Source organism: Oncorhynchus mykiss, chromosome 32 (genome assembly GCF_013265735.2).
Source record: "Oncorhynchus mykiss isolate Arlee chromosome 32, USDA_OmykA_1.1, whole genome shotgun sequence".
Lineage (NCBI taxonomy): Eukaryota > Metazoa > Chordata > Actinopteri > Salmoniformes > Salmonidae > Oncorhynchus > Oncorhynchus mykiss.
Window position 1 is genome coordinate 37,624,552 of NC_050572.1, and position 12,237 is coordinate 37,636,788.

General features: G+C 40.5%; 1 protein-coding gene across 1 annotated transcript; it reads left to right on the top strand.

Moving 5' to 3' along the window:
• The first annotated feature begins 1,058 nt into the window (after window positions 1-1,058).
• LOC110514094 (sperm acrosome membrane-associated protein 4-like) lies at window positions 1,059-12,000 on the top strand. Its single transcript, XM_036971217.1, has 3 exons — window positions 1,059-1,449; window positions 8,956-9,066; window positions 9,521-12,000. Exons 1-3 carry the CDS (start codon window positions 1,398-1,400, stop codon window positions 9,745-9,747), a joined length of 390 nt encoding a protein of 129 aa, XP_036827112.1. The 5' UTR covers window positions 1,059-1,397; the 3' UTR covers window positions 9,748-12,000.
• The last annotated feature ends 237 nt before the right edge of the window (window positions 12,001-12,237 follow it).

Sequence of the window (12,237 nt, forward strand, 5' to 3'; positions counted from 1 at the left end):
GTTGGAGTCACATCTCCATCGCAACCAAAAATTATAGAATAGGACTAAATAAAATCATACTTCATATGAAGTTTGTTTTAGTCCTATTCTTTAATTTACATTTTTGGTTGAGATGGAGGATGTGAATCCAACATATACCTTTATTTATTTTTTTACACACACTGGGATTAAAGCCAGACTAAGTCAGTGGCACAGATGGAACTATCCAAGCAGAAGATACAATACATCTACTTCAAATGTTGATATTTGGTTGTGTTGACAACCAAACATAATTGAATAGCACTAAATATCATTACATTTGACATCAACCAGAGCTTGAAACACTAGGCCTATTGTAGTCTATTTTTTTGTTAATTCTGGGTTGAATTGAGACAGTATCTGTTGATGACTTTGCAAATGATATATACTGTAGGCCTAAATAACATCATTAATGATTGATAAAGTATGGTCACATTTCATTTCCTCTGTTAAGCCTACCCTTTGGAATGTCTTCAGTAGCAGCAGTGAACATATTTCATTTATTTAAGTGGCGATGTCTCAACAATCATTCTCAGGATAGTATGTTGGTAATAGTCAGTGACAAATATGATAGCTGGGCTGAGCTTGGTTAAAACCTTGGATGGGAGGCCAAGAGGTAGCTGTAGATAGATCAATTCTCCAATAGGAGGTGCTGCCCAGCCTATCGTTTTTTTCCTTTATAATAGTGGATATAACATTGAACATTTGATGTTGTTCTAAATACAACATGTATACATATTTTATTCAAGGTTTGTCTGTGTTGAGATTTGGTTGTCATGATGACATAATCCTGTGGTTGAATTTTCACCCTGCCCATTTAAAAAAATAAAATGTTTTAAATTGATGACTTTTCAAAGCCTTTGTATTTTCCACGTCGATTCCACGTCACACTTAGTTGACAAATTACGTTGAAACAACGTTATTGCACCAGTTTGTGCCCAATGTGTTACCAGGAAAACAAGCAAACAAAACAGAATAGCAATCTTGCATTGCAGAAGCCAAGTCAATAACGGAAATAATTGTGTTTCTCTTAGTGCCGGAGGAAGATCGTTTCTGTTCAGACAACTTCAGACAGTGATCTATTCTAGCATGTTGACACAGGTTGAATTGGCTTTACGTCTGTGCTCAGTGGGTCCGCTCTCTTGATGGAATTTATATCGGCAACGTTCAAGAACGTTTAGCAACTGAACGTGGCCCAGACACTTCTATGTTGAATAGGATAACGGTGACGTGTCTGTGAAAATGGGTGGGAGATCATAAATAGCGAGTTGGTGACGAATTTTGATGTTTGATCACATTAGCTAACTGTCCATATAGTGGCACGGAAAAAACTCTGGTAAAGTTGTCGACACTGATCTTTCTTTTTTTCATTTTCCAAAATGAACAGAATTATTCTCAGCATTTTCGCCGTTGGCCTGTGTTTTTCAGTTGGTAAGATACAATTGTTTGTCAACTGTATTTGTTTGCTTATTTCAATCGTTGTTTAGTTAACCTATCATTTTGATAGCCAAAACAAAATGTTTGATAGGATTGTAATAAGTTGGGTAGTCAAAATGATGTTCGTTTTTTCATAATTCGAATGCTATGTATACTTTGAATGTATTGTAAAGAGGCATTATAGTTTATCATATAAATAGGCAAGCTTTACACCTGAATACAACCAATTAGAAAATGTGGACGTCTTAAACCGGTGTTTCTTATCTTTTCTCCAATTATTAGCAAAATAACTGGTCTGATTGGTCAAAATACCAATTATTACTGTAAAAATATCTCAAATGGGCTGCCTGTGTAAACGCAGCCTAGTGTTTGTAGTTGAAGGTTGAGATTCTCCCATGCGCAGGTTACAATAAAAATCATGTCCACAGACCGTTTACAGGGTAAGGAAACCATTATTAGAACTTTCTGAGCCTTTCTGAGCGAATGGTTCAGAATATTCAACTGTAAAGACTAAATAAACTATTATTCTTGCCATAATGTATGACCCATAGTTGAGATCACTTAGTTCCGTTAAACAAGTCTTTGTCCCCATCTTAGGTTTCAAACCACACCCGTACTATATTATTTTCTGCAGTTGTCGACCTTGATTGAGTTCTTCCTGAATTGTGAATATGTATTCCTCATGACCTTTACCAAATATTTTCGGGAACACGATCTCATACAACGTTTGCATAGGTTCCCTAACAAAACATTTTAGTGAAACTAAGACATGAGAAAATGTAGTTCTGCTGGCTTCCCCTTTTGGCCCTTAACTTGGAGAGTATCAGTCATTCTGAGTGCAGTGCTCTAGGGCAGTGGTTCCCAAACTATTTATAGTCCCGTACCCCTTCAACATTCAACCAGCTGCGTACCCCCTCTAGCACCAGGGTCAGCATACTCTCAAATGTTTTGCCATCATTGTAAGCCTGCCACACACATACACACTATATGATACATTTCTTAAACATAAGAAGGAGTGAGTTTGTCACAACCCGGCTTGTGGGAAGTGACAGAGCTCTCATAGGACCAGTGCACAAATAATAATATAATAATAATAATCAATAATTTTGCTCTTTATTTAACCATCTTACATATGAAACCTTATTTGTTAATCGAAAATTGTGAATAATTCACCACAGGTTAATGAGAAGGGTGTGCTTGAAAGGATGCACATAACTCTGCAATGTGTTGTATTGAGTCTCCGTCTTAAATAATTTTCCACACAGTCTGTGCCTGTATTTAGTTTTCATGCTAGTGAGGGCCGAGAATCCACTCTCACATAGGTACGTGGTTGCAAAGGGCATCAGTGTTTTATTAACAGTGTGATTTGCCAAGGCAGAATATTTTGAGCGCAGCCTAATCCAGAAATCTGGCTGTGGCTTCTGATTAAATTAAATTTTCACACAACCGCTCGTTGCAATTTCGATGAGGTTCTCTTGTTCAGATATTGGTAAGTGGACTGGAGGCAGGGATAAGGGATAATGAATCCAGTTGTTTGTGTCATCCGTTTCGGGAAAGTACCTGCGTAATTGCGCACCCAACCCTCTCAGGTGCTTCGCTATATCACATTTGACATTGTCCGTAAGATTGAGTTAATTTGCACACAAAAAAATCAAACAATGATGGCAATACCGGTGTGTTGTACTAGTTAATGCAGATAGAGTAGAGCTCCAACTTCTTAATCATAGCCTCAATTTTGTCCCGCACATTGAATATAGTTGCGGAGAGTCCCTGTAATCCTAGATTCAGATCATGATATCTAGCGCTGCCCCTATCATTGCATAGTGCAGGAAATACACGAGAGTTCAGGAACCTTGCTTTAACAAAGTGAACCATTTTCACTGTCGTGGCTCAAATGTCTTTTAACCTGTCAGGCATTTCCTTGGCAGCAAGAGCCTCTCGGTGGATGCTGCTGTGTACCCAAGTGGCGTCGGGAGCATCTGCTTGCGTTACCCCTCCACTGTGTCTCCCTGTCATGGCTTTTGCACCATCAGTACAGATACCAACACATCTTGACCACCAAAGTCCATTTGATGACACAAAGCTGTCCAGTACTTTAAAAATATCCTCTCCTGTTGTCCTGGTATGCAGAAGAGGATATTTTACTTAATTGACCCCCCAGAAATTTAACGGACATATACCAGGAGTTGTGCCAGGCCCGCCACGTCTGTTGACTCATCCAGCTGTAAATGCATAGAATTTATTTTAATGTTTTAAATTTTTTTTTTTTATATATATTAAAATGTATAGATTTTATATGTGAATCACATTTTTAATGGGCATACCCTTGACAGCATTGCTCGTACCCCAGTTTTGGCTCCTAGGGAATTAAATGGGGAGGGGCCTACCTCAGATTGGAATAAACGGTTTCCATTGCCAAACATTTTATAACCGTTTGCTACGGTCTTTGTCTAATGAATACACCCCTGGTGTCACAGGTTTGATTCACGGCCAGTTACATTGATGCCGTGACTCTAATCACTTGGCTGATGAGCCTCTTAGTATACTGTGTGGAGAGCAGGCCAAAGGGAGTTGTCTGTAGCTCAGTTAGATTGAGCTCAACTTTGCAATTTAGTGTTAATGTTGTGACAGCAACATTAAGAAAGCAGTTAGTTAAGGTTAGGTGTTTGGTCCTAAGCCTTGTGGGTGGAAGGTGTTGGCGATTACAGGAAGTCATTAGTTTAAACCTTTCAGGGACACTATGGAGTAAAACTAGTATATACTGACTACCCTTAAGGTAAAACGTGTTTGCTCAATTAGGGTTGTGAAGACTGGCTCTAGATCTGATTTGACAACTGCATTTTGTAATTGTCAAATATACCTTTTTGATTTGATTTATTAGCATCCCCATTGAATACTTCTGATCCAGGCTCTTGGTTAAAGACAGGACACACCATTGCAGTCTATCAGGCAACATTGCCAGCATGTGGACAACTTTGGTATTATTTTTAGAAATCTGTATCAAGACTTGTTTCGCATATCAATATCCCAACACAAATGCCTTACGTTGAAGAGGATTCATCGAAATACATTTTGACCAATGTTTGGTGTTTTGGAATGCCAGTTATGGTATCCATGGTTCCCATCATCATGGGGTCTCATAATGAACTTATAAATTCCTTTGACGTAGTTGCAGTGAGTGAACTGTAGAGTGCAACAGTAGTCTGATTTGAACTGTGGTACTTGGCTTTGTGGTTATGGGTCCTGATCTGAAACCAGTTGAACAGAGTAACTTGATCTGCTCTCCTATTTGGCCAATTACACAATACAGCATTGGTTCTTTCATTAAATACACAATACCCAACCTCTTTGTTAATAATGTTACTGTTCCTTCCAATTCCACCACCAGTATGTCCCCAGTGTAAAAACTCATTACAGGACATAAAAACAACACCAGACAATATACAAAAACATACACTGAGTGTACAAAACATTAGAAACACCTGCTCTTTCCATGACATTGACTGACCAGGTGAAATCTATGATCCCTTATTGATGTCACTTGTTAAATCTACTTCAATGATGAAGGGGAGGGGACAGGTTGAAGGATTTTTAAGATAAAAGATGAAAGTGCCTTTGAACAGGGTATGGTAGTAGGTGCCAGGCGCATTGGTTTGAGTGTCAAAAACTGCAATGCTGCAGGGTTTTTCACACTCAAGTTTCCTCTGTGTATCAACAATGGTCCACCACCCAAAGGACATCCTGCCAACTTAACACAACTCTGGGAAGCATCCCTGCGAAACGCTTTTGACACCTTGTAGAGTCCATGCCCCAATGAATTGAGGCTGTTCTGAGGGCAAAAGGGTGTGCAACTCAATACTAGGATGGTGTTCCTAATGTTTTGTACACTCAGTGTATATATGCCTGGGGACTGTACAGGGGACAATACAACTGATGGCCAGGTCAGCCCCCCCCCGCTAGTCCATGCATGACATGCATACTGCATAAGCCCACCAGGAGTTTTCTTTTGGGTGGGGGAATTTAAAGGATGCTTGAATGTTGCTAGAGGCCAGCAAAATTCCCCATGACTCCAATGTCCTCAAATAGTTGTCTCTTGTGTGTAATTATGTCGGCATCACACTTTGTCCATGTAATAATGATTCCCCTTATGTGGTACATATTACACAAACCATAGGGTTAATAATCATCATCAAGAACATTTCCAATGACAATGTGTGGTCTGCACAAAAGCAAAACACGTTGATAGTCCTAGGCCACAGGATAATTATCTTGTAGCTTTTTTTGCGTGAGTTGTATGAGCAACTGTTTATTCATACTCAATGGGCACCGTGTCCTCAGTCCTCTTAAAGGTAACAATAATGAGAGATGGTGGAGACCAATTGTGAACATCATCCCCCTAATCCGTATGACTCATTTACCCGTGCTCCGTATTACCCAATCAAGGCTTGGGCGTTCCTCCTTAACTTAACCCCTCATTGCCTCTGTAAATTACCTGTTGTGGCTAGAGTACAGCCAAGTGTGTAAGCCAAGAGGCAGCTTTGTTTGTGAAACTTGACTGTCACCTGTTTCACCTGTATGAGTGTGTGTCTGAGGCGGTGACAGATTAGTGGTGTGACATGAGCGAAGGGAACCGATTTGACAGGATTTCTGAAGGGGATAAAGTCAAGGCGTGGCCCCAAACCCCCAGGCAGAGGCTGACAGAGAAGTGTGTATCATGTCATGACTCATTTACGTGATGTTGGCCTGTATGTAATGGTAGGGGAAGAGGCATTCTGATGGAGGACTGCTGCTTGTTTTCACTCTAAGGGCCGGTTTCCCAGGCAGATTTAAACCTATTCCTGAACTAAAAAGTGTGGTCAATAGACTCTCCATTTAAAATAGCTTTTTAAAACTTAATCTGTGTATCGGGAACCGCCACTTAGACCGCATTTACACAGGCAGCCCAATTCTGATCTTTTGACCGATTATTGTCAAAAGAGCTGATCTGATTAGTCTAAAGACCAATAAGTGGAAAAATATCAGAATTTGGCTGCCTGTGTAAACGCAGCCTCAATACATTTTGGTGAAAGCATTCTTGAGTGGGAGGGTGTTTGACAAGTGGAAGTTTACTTGTGCGCTGGCATGTCTTACTCATCTGCGTTCTCTCAAGGATGTATTTGTCCTTCCTGGAAGGACACCTTATTTGATATTTGTACCTAAAGAATGGAATTCAAACATTGATTGAAGGATCCGATCACGTGGCAATTACTTTTTTGGGATCTTTAGTCCACCAGACTAAAGTTCCCAAAGCTTCTGTGCATGTGCAGACCACATTCTGCGCATGTGTATATATTTTCTACTTTATACGTAGAGAGCAGGCTACTCAGGTAAACGATGCTTGTTAAATAAAGTTACATCAAAGCTGAATCGATGTCTGCAAGATCACATAATGATAGTCTTTGATATAAGTGGACACCCAAGCCGACAAAGAGATTCTGTTGCGTCCCTCTTTACATGTGATCAATGAGTCATTTGGTTGGATTGTGGGGATGCACTCAATGTACACTGAACAAAAATACGCAACATGCAACAATTTAATTGATTATACTGAGTTGCAGTTCATATGAGGAAATCAGTTAATTGAAATAAATGTATTAGGCCCTAATCTATGGATTTCACATGACTGTGAATACAGATATGCATCCACTGGAAAAATGGGATTCACGATGGATCTCGTCACAACATTTTTGTGCATTCAAATTGCCATCGATAAAATACAATTATGTTCGTTGTAAATAACTTATGCCTCCCCATACCATATTCCCCACTGTCACCATGGGGTACTCTGTTCATAACGTTGACATCAGTAAACTGCTCGCCCACACGATGCCATACACGTGGTCTGCGGTTGTGAGGCCGATTGGACGTAATGTCAAATTCTGTGAAACAATGTTGGAGCCGGCTTATGGTAGAGAAATGAACATTCAATTCTCAGGCAACAGCTCTGGTGGATATTCCTGCAGTCAGCATGCCAATTGCAGGCTCCTTCAGAACTTGAGATGTTTGTGACATTGTGTTGTGTGACACAACTGCACATTTTAGAGGGGCATTTTATTGTCCCCAAGCACAAGTTGCACCTGTGTAATGATCATGCTGTTTAATCAGCTTCTTGATATGGCTCACCTGTCAGGTGGAAGGATTATATTGGAAAAGGAGAAATGCTCACTAACAGGGATGTAAACGAATTTGTGAACAAATGAGAAAAATAAGCTTTTTGTGCTTTTATTTAATCTCATGAAGCATGGGACCAACACTACATGTTGCGTTTATATTTTTGTTCAGTGTATGACTTGTTTGTTTGGAACAGGAGTGGCATTCTTTGTAACCCGAGTCGCTTGTGAACTCCTTTTCCATGGGGTGTGACCGAAACCAGTGTTTGGGAGGGGAAGGGGGGGGGGGGGGGGGGGGGGGGTCAGGCGTTGGCATGGCATTTTTACAACCTTGCTAAGCAGCTCAATGTTCCTTGGCTCAATCACAAATTGCTTAGATTATTTGTTGTTGTGTCAACCAGACATTACTAACTGAAGGCCACGCCATGTTTTCCCTCTTTTAAAAATGAAGTTGATACCTAAATGTGACCAATATGCGTCGCTCATTTAAAATGGCAGCTATGCTGTTCTGTAGAATCGTCCCATGACGACGTCTTTACCACTTGAATGGCATGAATGCAAATGGACTGAGTAACTTTACTCAAACAAGGAACAAACAGAATGGTGTATTTATTGTATGTGTCAATGTGTGCACGTCACCTATAAACGTATGCCTTTCCATGATGGATCCAGTCATGGGATGAGTTTGTCACAAATACAACTTCATGGGCAGGTATTTAACTCCTTTAGTTACTTGCGTGTCTGTAGTGTTATTTGCATAAGAAGTCAGAACTTGCCCATGGACTTTCCGTCTTGCAACTAATTGGTTGAATTTATGGGTCTCACTGTCATTCGGTTAATTATGTCGTTTATGGCGTACCGTTCCTCCTCCACCCCCTAAAAGCACCAAACTACTCATTTATAAAGGGCATAAGAAGTATGGGGCCAAAGGGTAGTTCCATGACCCAATTGGTTCTCTGTCTGGAGTGGCACTCACTGGGAAGCAGCCATTTTGTGTGTCCCTATCAAGAGCTAAGGAAGGCAACACTCAAAGCATTCACCCTGTATTTTGAGAAGTGGACAAATTGTCAAACAACTATTCCCTTCTATGAACTAACATCATAAGAATTTGCGCAGGTTGGGCTTCTCATCCACTAAAGTGCACAGTCAGAAAAACCGGGGAGTGTCAACTGGCTAAACCATTGTTTGGCCCATCCCATGTTTAGAGACAAACTGTCCCAATGACGTAGGATTGCATCAACAAAGCGGTCAAGGGAGTTATCTACAAGAATGTTTACTTGAACATGAAGAGAATTTGTAGAATGGCATATGGTAATATATTGCTTATTTATTTCCATCTCTGTTATCCCAGGCCAGGCTCTGAAGTGCTACAAATGTGACTTGGGCTTCTGGGACTTGTGCTACACCACCGAAGTCGACTGCAATGCCGGGGAGAATTGTTTCAGCGGCGTCGGAAACGCAGGTAAAGGTCCCAAGGCCGACACCAGTCATAGGTGGCTCATATGTGTCTTATAATTACATTGTAATAATTTAGCAGACGCTTTATCCAGAGCGAATTAGTCAGTGCATTCAACTAAGGTACTGTAGATAAACAAACACATATTGCAGTCATTGCAAGTAAGAACTTTCCTCAAAGCAGCTATCAGCAAAATCAGTGTTGGTAAGAAAAGACAAGTTTCTTTCCCCATAGTGCCTCTGTCCTCTTCAGAAGCAAACAAGAAAGGAAGACGAGCTACAAATATTCCTTTTGCAGATGCTTAAATGTCACTTTCCAGCATTCTGTCTTGCGGCAAAAGTTAATGAAAAACAACTTGCGTTTCATAGTTTGTCAATTTAAGAGGCCTTACTGTGTGTGCCGTTTGGCACGACAAAGCCTAAGTAATTAAGTTTTTTTCTGTGTTCCTTTTCATCCACAGTTAAGTTTGTGGACATCAAGATGAAAGGCTGCCTGAAAGTGAATGAATGCAACAAGACGACCACAACCGATTTCCCTACCAGCTCCAACCACACAGTGTACAACATAACGAAGGCCTGCTGTGACACGGACCTGTGTAACACTGCCCCGGGCCTGCCCCGAATGAGCATCCTGCCCCTGGCCCTCGCCACCCTGTCCACTGCCTTCATGACCAAAGTCCTGGTGTAAAGGGGCGAATCCCTCTGTGTGGCCTACACACATACATATGCAGAGGTTGATATACATGTAGGTTGATGGTTCACACACCCACACGCACTCATCAAACATTAGCACCAATCTGTCTGTGTGTATAAGAACTGCATTACGTTTGTATAATTTAAGCCAAGGAGGAAACATCTGTTAAAGTGTACCATATACTACCAGCTAAACGTTTTAAAATGATTTCTATTAAAGAATTTGATTTGTCCTTGATGCCTCTGGAAATTTCTCGATTTGTTTTATGGCTCACTTGGAAATGCAGTTGTTCACAAACACAGATTAGTTTACACACAGACCCTTATTCAGTTGCACTTATGGAAAGCATTGAATTTAAACTATTTTGTATGGAATGCTCACGTACAATTGGCAAGTTTCTATTGACATAATTGAGCAGATGTCTTCAGACACTTTAGTGGGATGGAAATCTGTCAGTCAGCATTATATAACCAATGACTGTTCATACTGACAATTCATTGATCTTCAATAGGTAGCTCAGCTAACAGACTATTTTCTATCTCTGGTGTGCGTTACGAATGCTTATTTCTAACCACTTTTTCAAATTGACGTTCACTGTTAATTCTCCCATTATCCAGCCCCACTTGCTGTTGGGGAGCTCTACTGATCACTCAGTTTACAATGAATAATGCAATTGCCATGTGACCTCATGTTGCCCCCATTCTTGAGCTACGTGATGACCTAGACCAGGGGTGGGCAACTCCAGTCCTCGAGGGCTTGATTGGTGACACACTTTTTTTCCCCCCATCCCTAGCAAACACAGCTGATTAATAAAATTGATTAGGTGATTATTGGAGTCATGTGTGTTAGCTGGGGCTGGGGCAAAACTGTGCCACCAATCAGGCCCTCGAGGACTGGAATTGCCCACCCCTGACCTAGACCAAAGGAAGGAGGGACAATTGCTCGACTGTTCTGTCTTGCCACGTTCAAAACAACTGGGAACTCTGAGATCTCCGACTTCAGTCAGTTCAAAACAACAGGGAACTCTGGGGGGGACTAGCTCCGACTGAGGAAAAATCTGCCTGAACGATCATCCAAATTGGAATTCTGACTCTGGCCTCTTTATAGAGCTCAGACTTTCTGACCCGAAGATCACTGATGTCATGATTTGACCTGCTATTTTTCAGTTGTTTTGAACAAGGCATCTATCTCTAGAATGAGCAAACAACAATGTGGTTCAACTTGTGTTGACTAGGAATTGAATTGAATTCCCTTTTGCCTGAAGTAATTATTGTATTTGGCAAGATTAGAATGTATACTGAACAAAAATGTAAAGGCAACATGTAAAGTGTTGGTCCCATGTTTCATGAGCTGAAATTAAAGATCCTAGAAATGTTCCATACGCACAAAAATCTTATTTCTCTCAAATGTTGTGCACAAATGTGTACATCCCTGTTAGTGAGCATTTTCCCTTTGCCAAAATAATCCATCCACCTGAAAGGTGTGTCATATCAAGAAGCTGATTACACAGGTGCACCTTGAGCTGGGGACTAAAGGCCACTAAAATGTACAGTTTTGTCACGCAACACAATGCCACAGATGTCCCAAGTTTTGCAATTGGCATGCTGACTGCAGAAATGTCCATCAGAACTGTTGCCAGAGAATGTAATGTTAATTTCTTTAGCATAAGCCACCTCCAATATCGTTTTAGAGAATTTGGCTTCTTTATCAGCGGGATTGTCTGAGAGCAACAACCTGGACAGCTGATAACACTAATATTTCTGTCCGTAATAAAACCCTTTTGTGGGGAAAAACTCATTCTGATTGGCTGGGCCTGGCTTCCAATTGGGTAGGCCTATGCCCAGTCATGTGAAACCCATAGATTAGGGACTAATTTATTTATTTCTATTGACTGATTTCCTTATATGAACTGTAAATCAGTAAAAAAAAATAATTGAAGCATGTTGCGTTTATATTTTTGTTCAGTATCAATATAGAGTTAAATATTTTAAGTGCTATTTGTTTGTGTTATTATTGGGATTATTTTCTAGGTTCATTTGAGATTTGTCTGTGGTATTTCCTTGTTTGGGAAGAACTGTGTACTAATTTAATGTTAGCCGTGTACTAACGGTAAATGGGTTGACTGATTTAGGTATATCTGATCACTTTTTTGCTTGTAAAACATTTTTTAAACTGGAAATGTGTATACTCTGTGTGGCTGCAAAATAGTTTGAAAGAATTCAATACATGTTTAAAACTTCTACAAAATCCCCTGCCTTCTGAATGCTTTGCTATTGTCTATTGGTGTCATGATGTTTTTCCCACTTCCAAACAAACCATTCCTCAATGTGTGGCTTGGCAGGACATAGAGGTTTCCTTCTTCCCCTCCAGTGCCCACTCATACCAATTCAAAAGCTGGTGAAAACATTGTCAAAACATTTCTATTGTCACATGCCTCATACTTTCTATAACATGCCTATGTGTTCAGTAGTCAAGTACAAGCAG

Bases quoted from the DNA above. Each gene is read 5' to 3' on its own strand.
- LOC110514094 (XM_036971217.1), top strand. From the start codon at position 1,398: ATGAACAGAATTATTCTCAGCATTTTCGCCGTTGGCCTGTGTTTTTCA. The intron at 1,450-8,955 runs GTAAGATACAAT...CTGTTATCCCAG, and splicing joins TGGCCTGTGTTTTTCAGTTG to GCCAGGCTCTGAAGTGCTAC. The intron at 9,067-9,520 runs GTAAAGGTCCCA...TTTCATCCACAG, and splicing joins CAGCGGCGTCGGAAACGCAG to TTAAGTTTGTGGACATCAAG.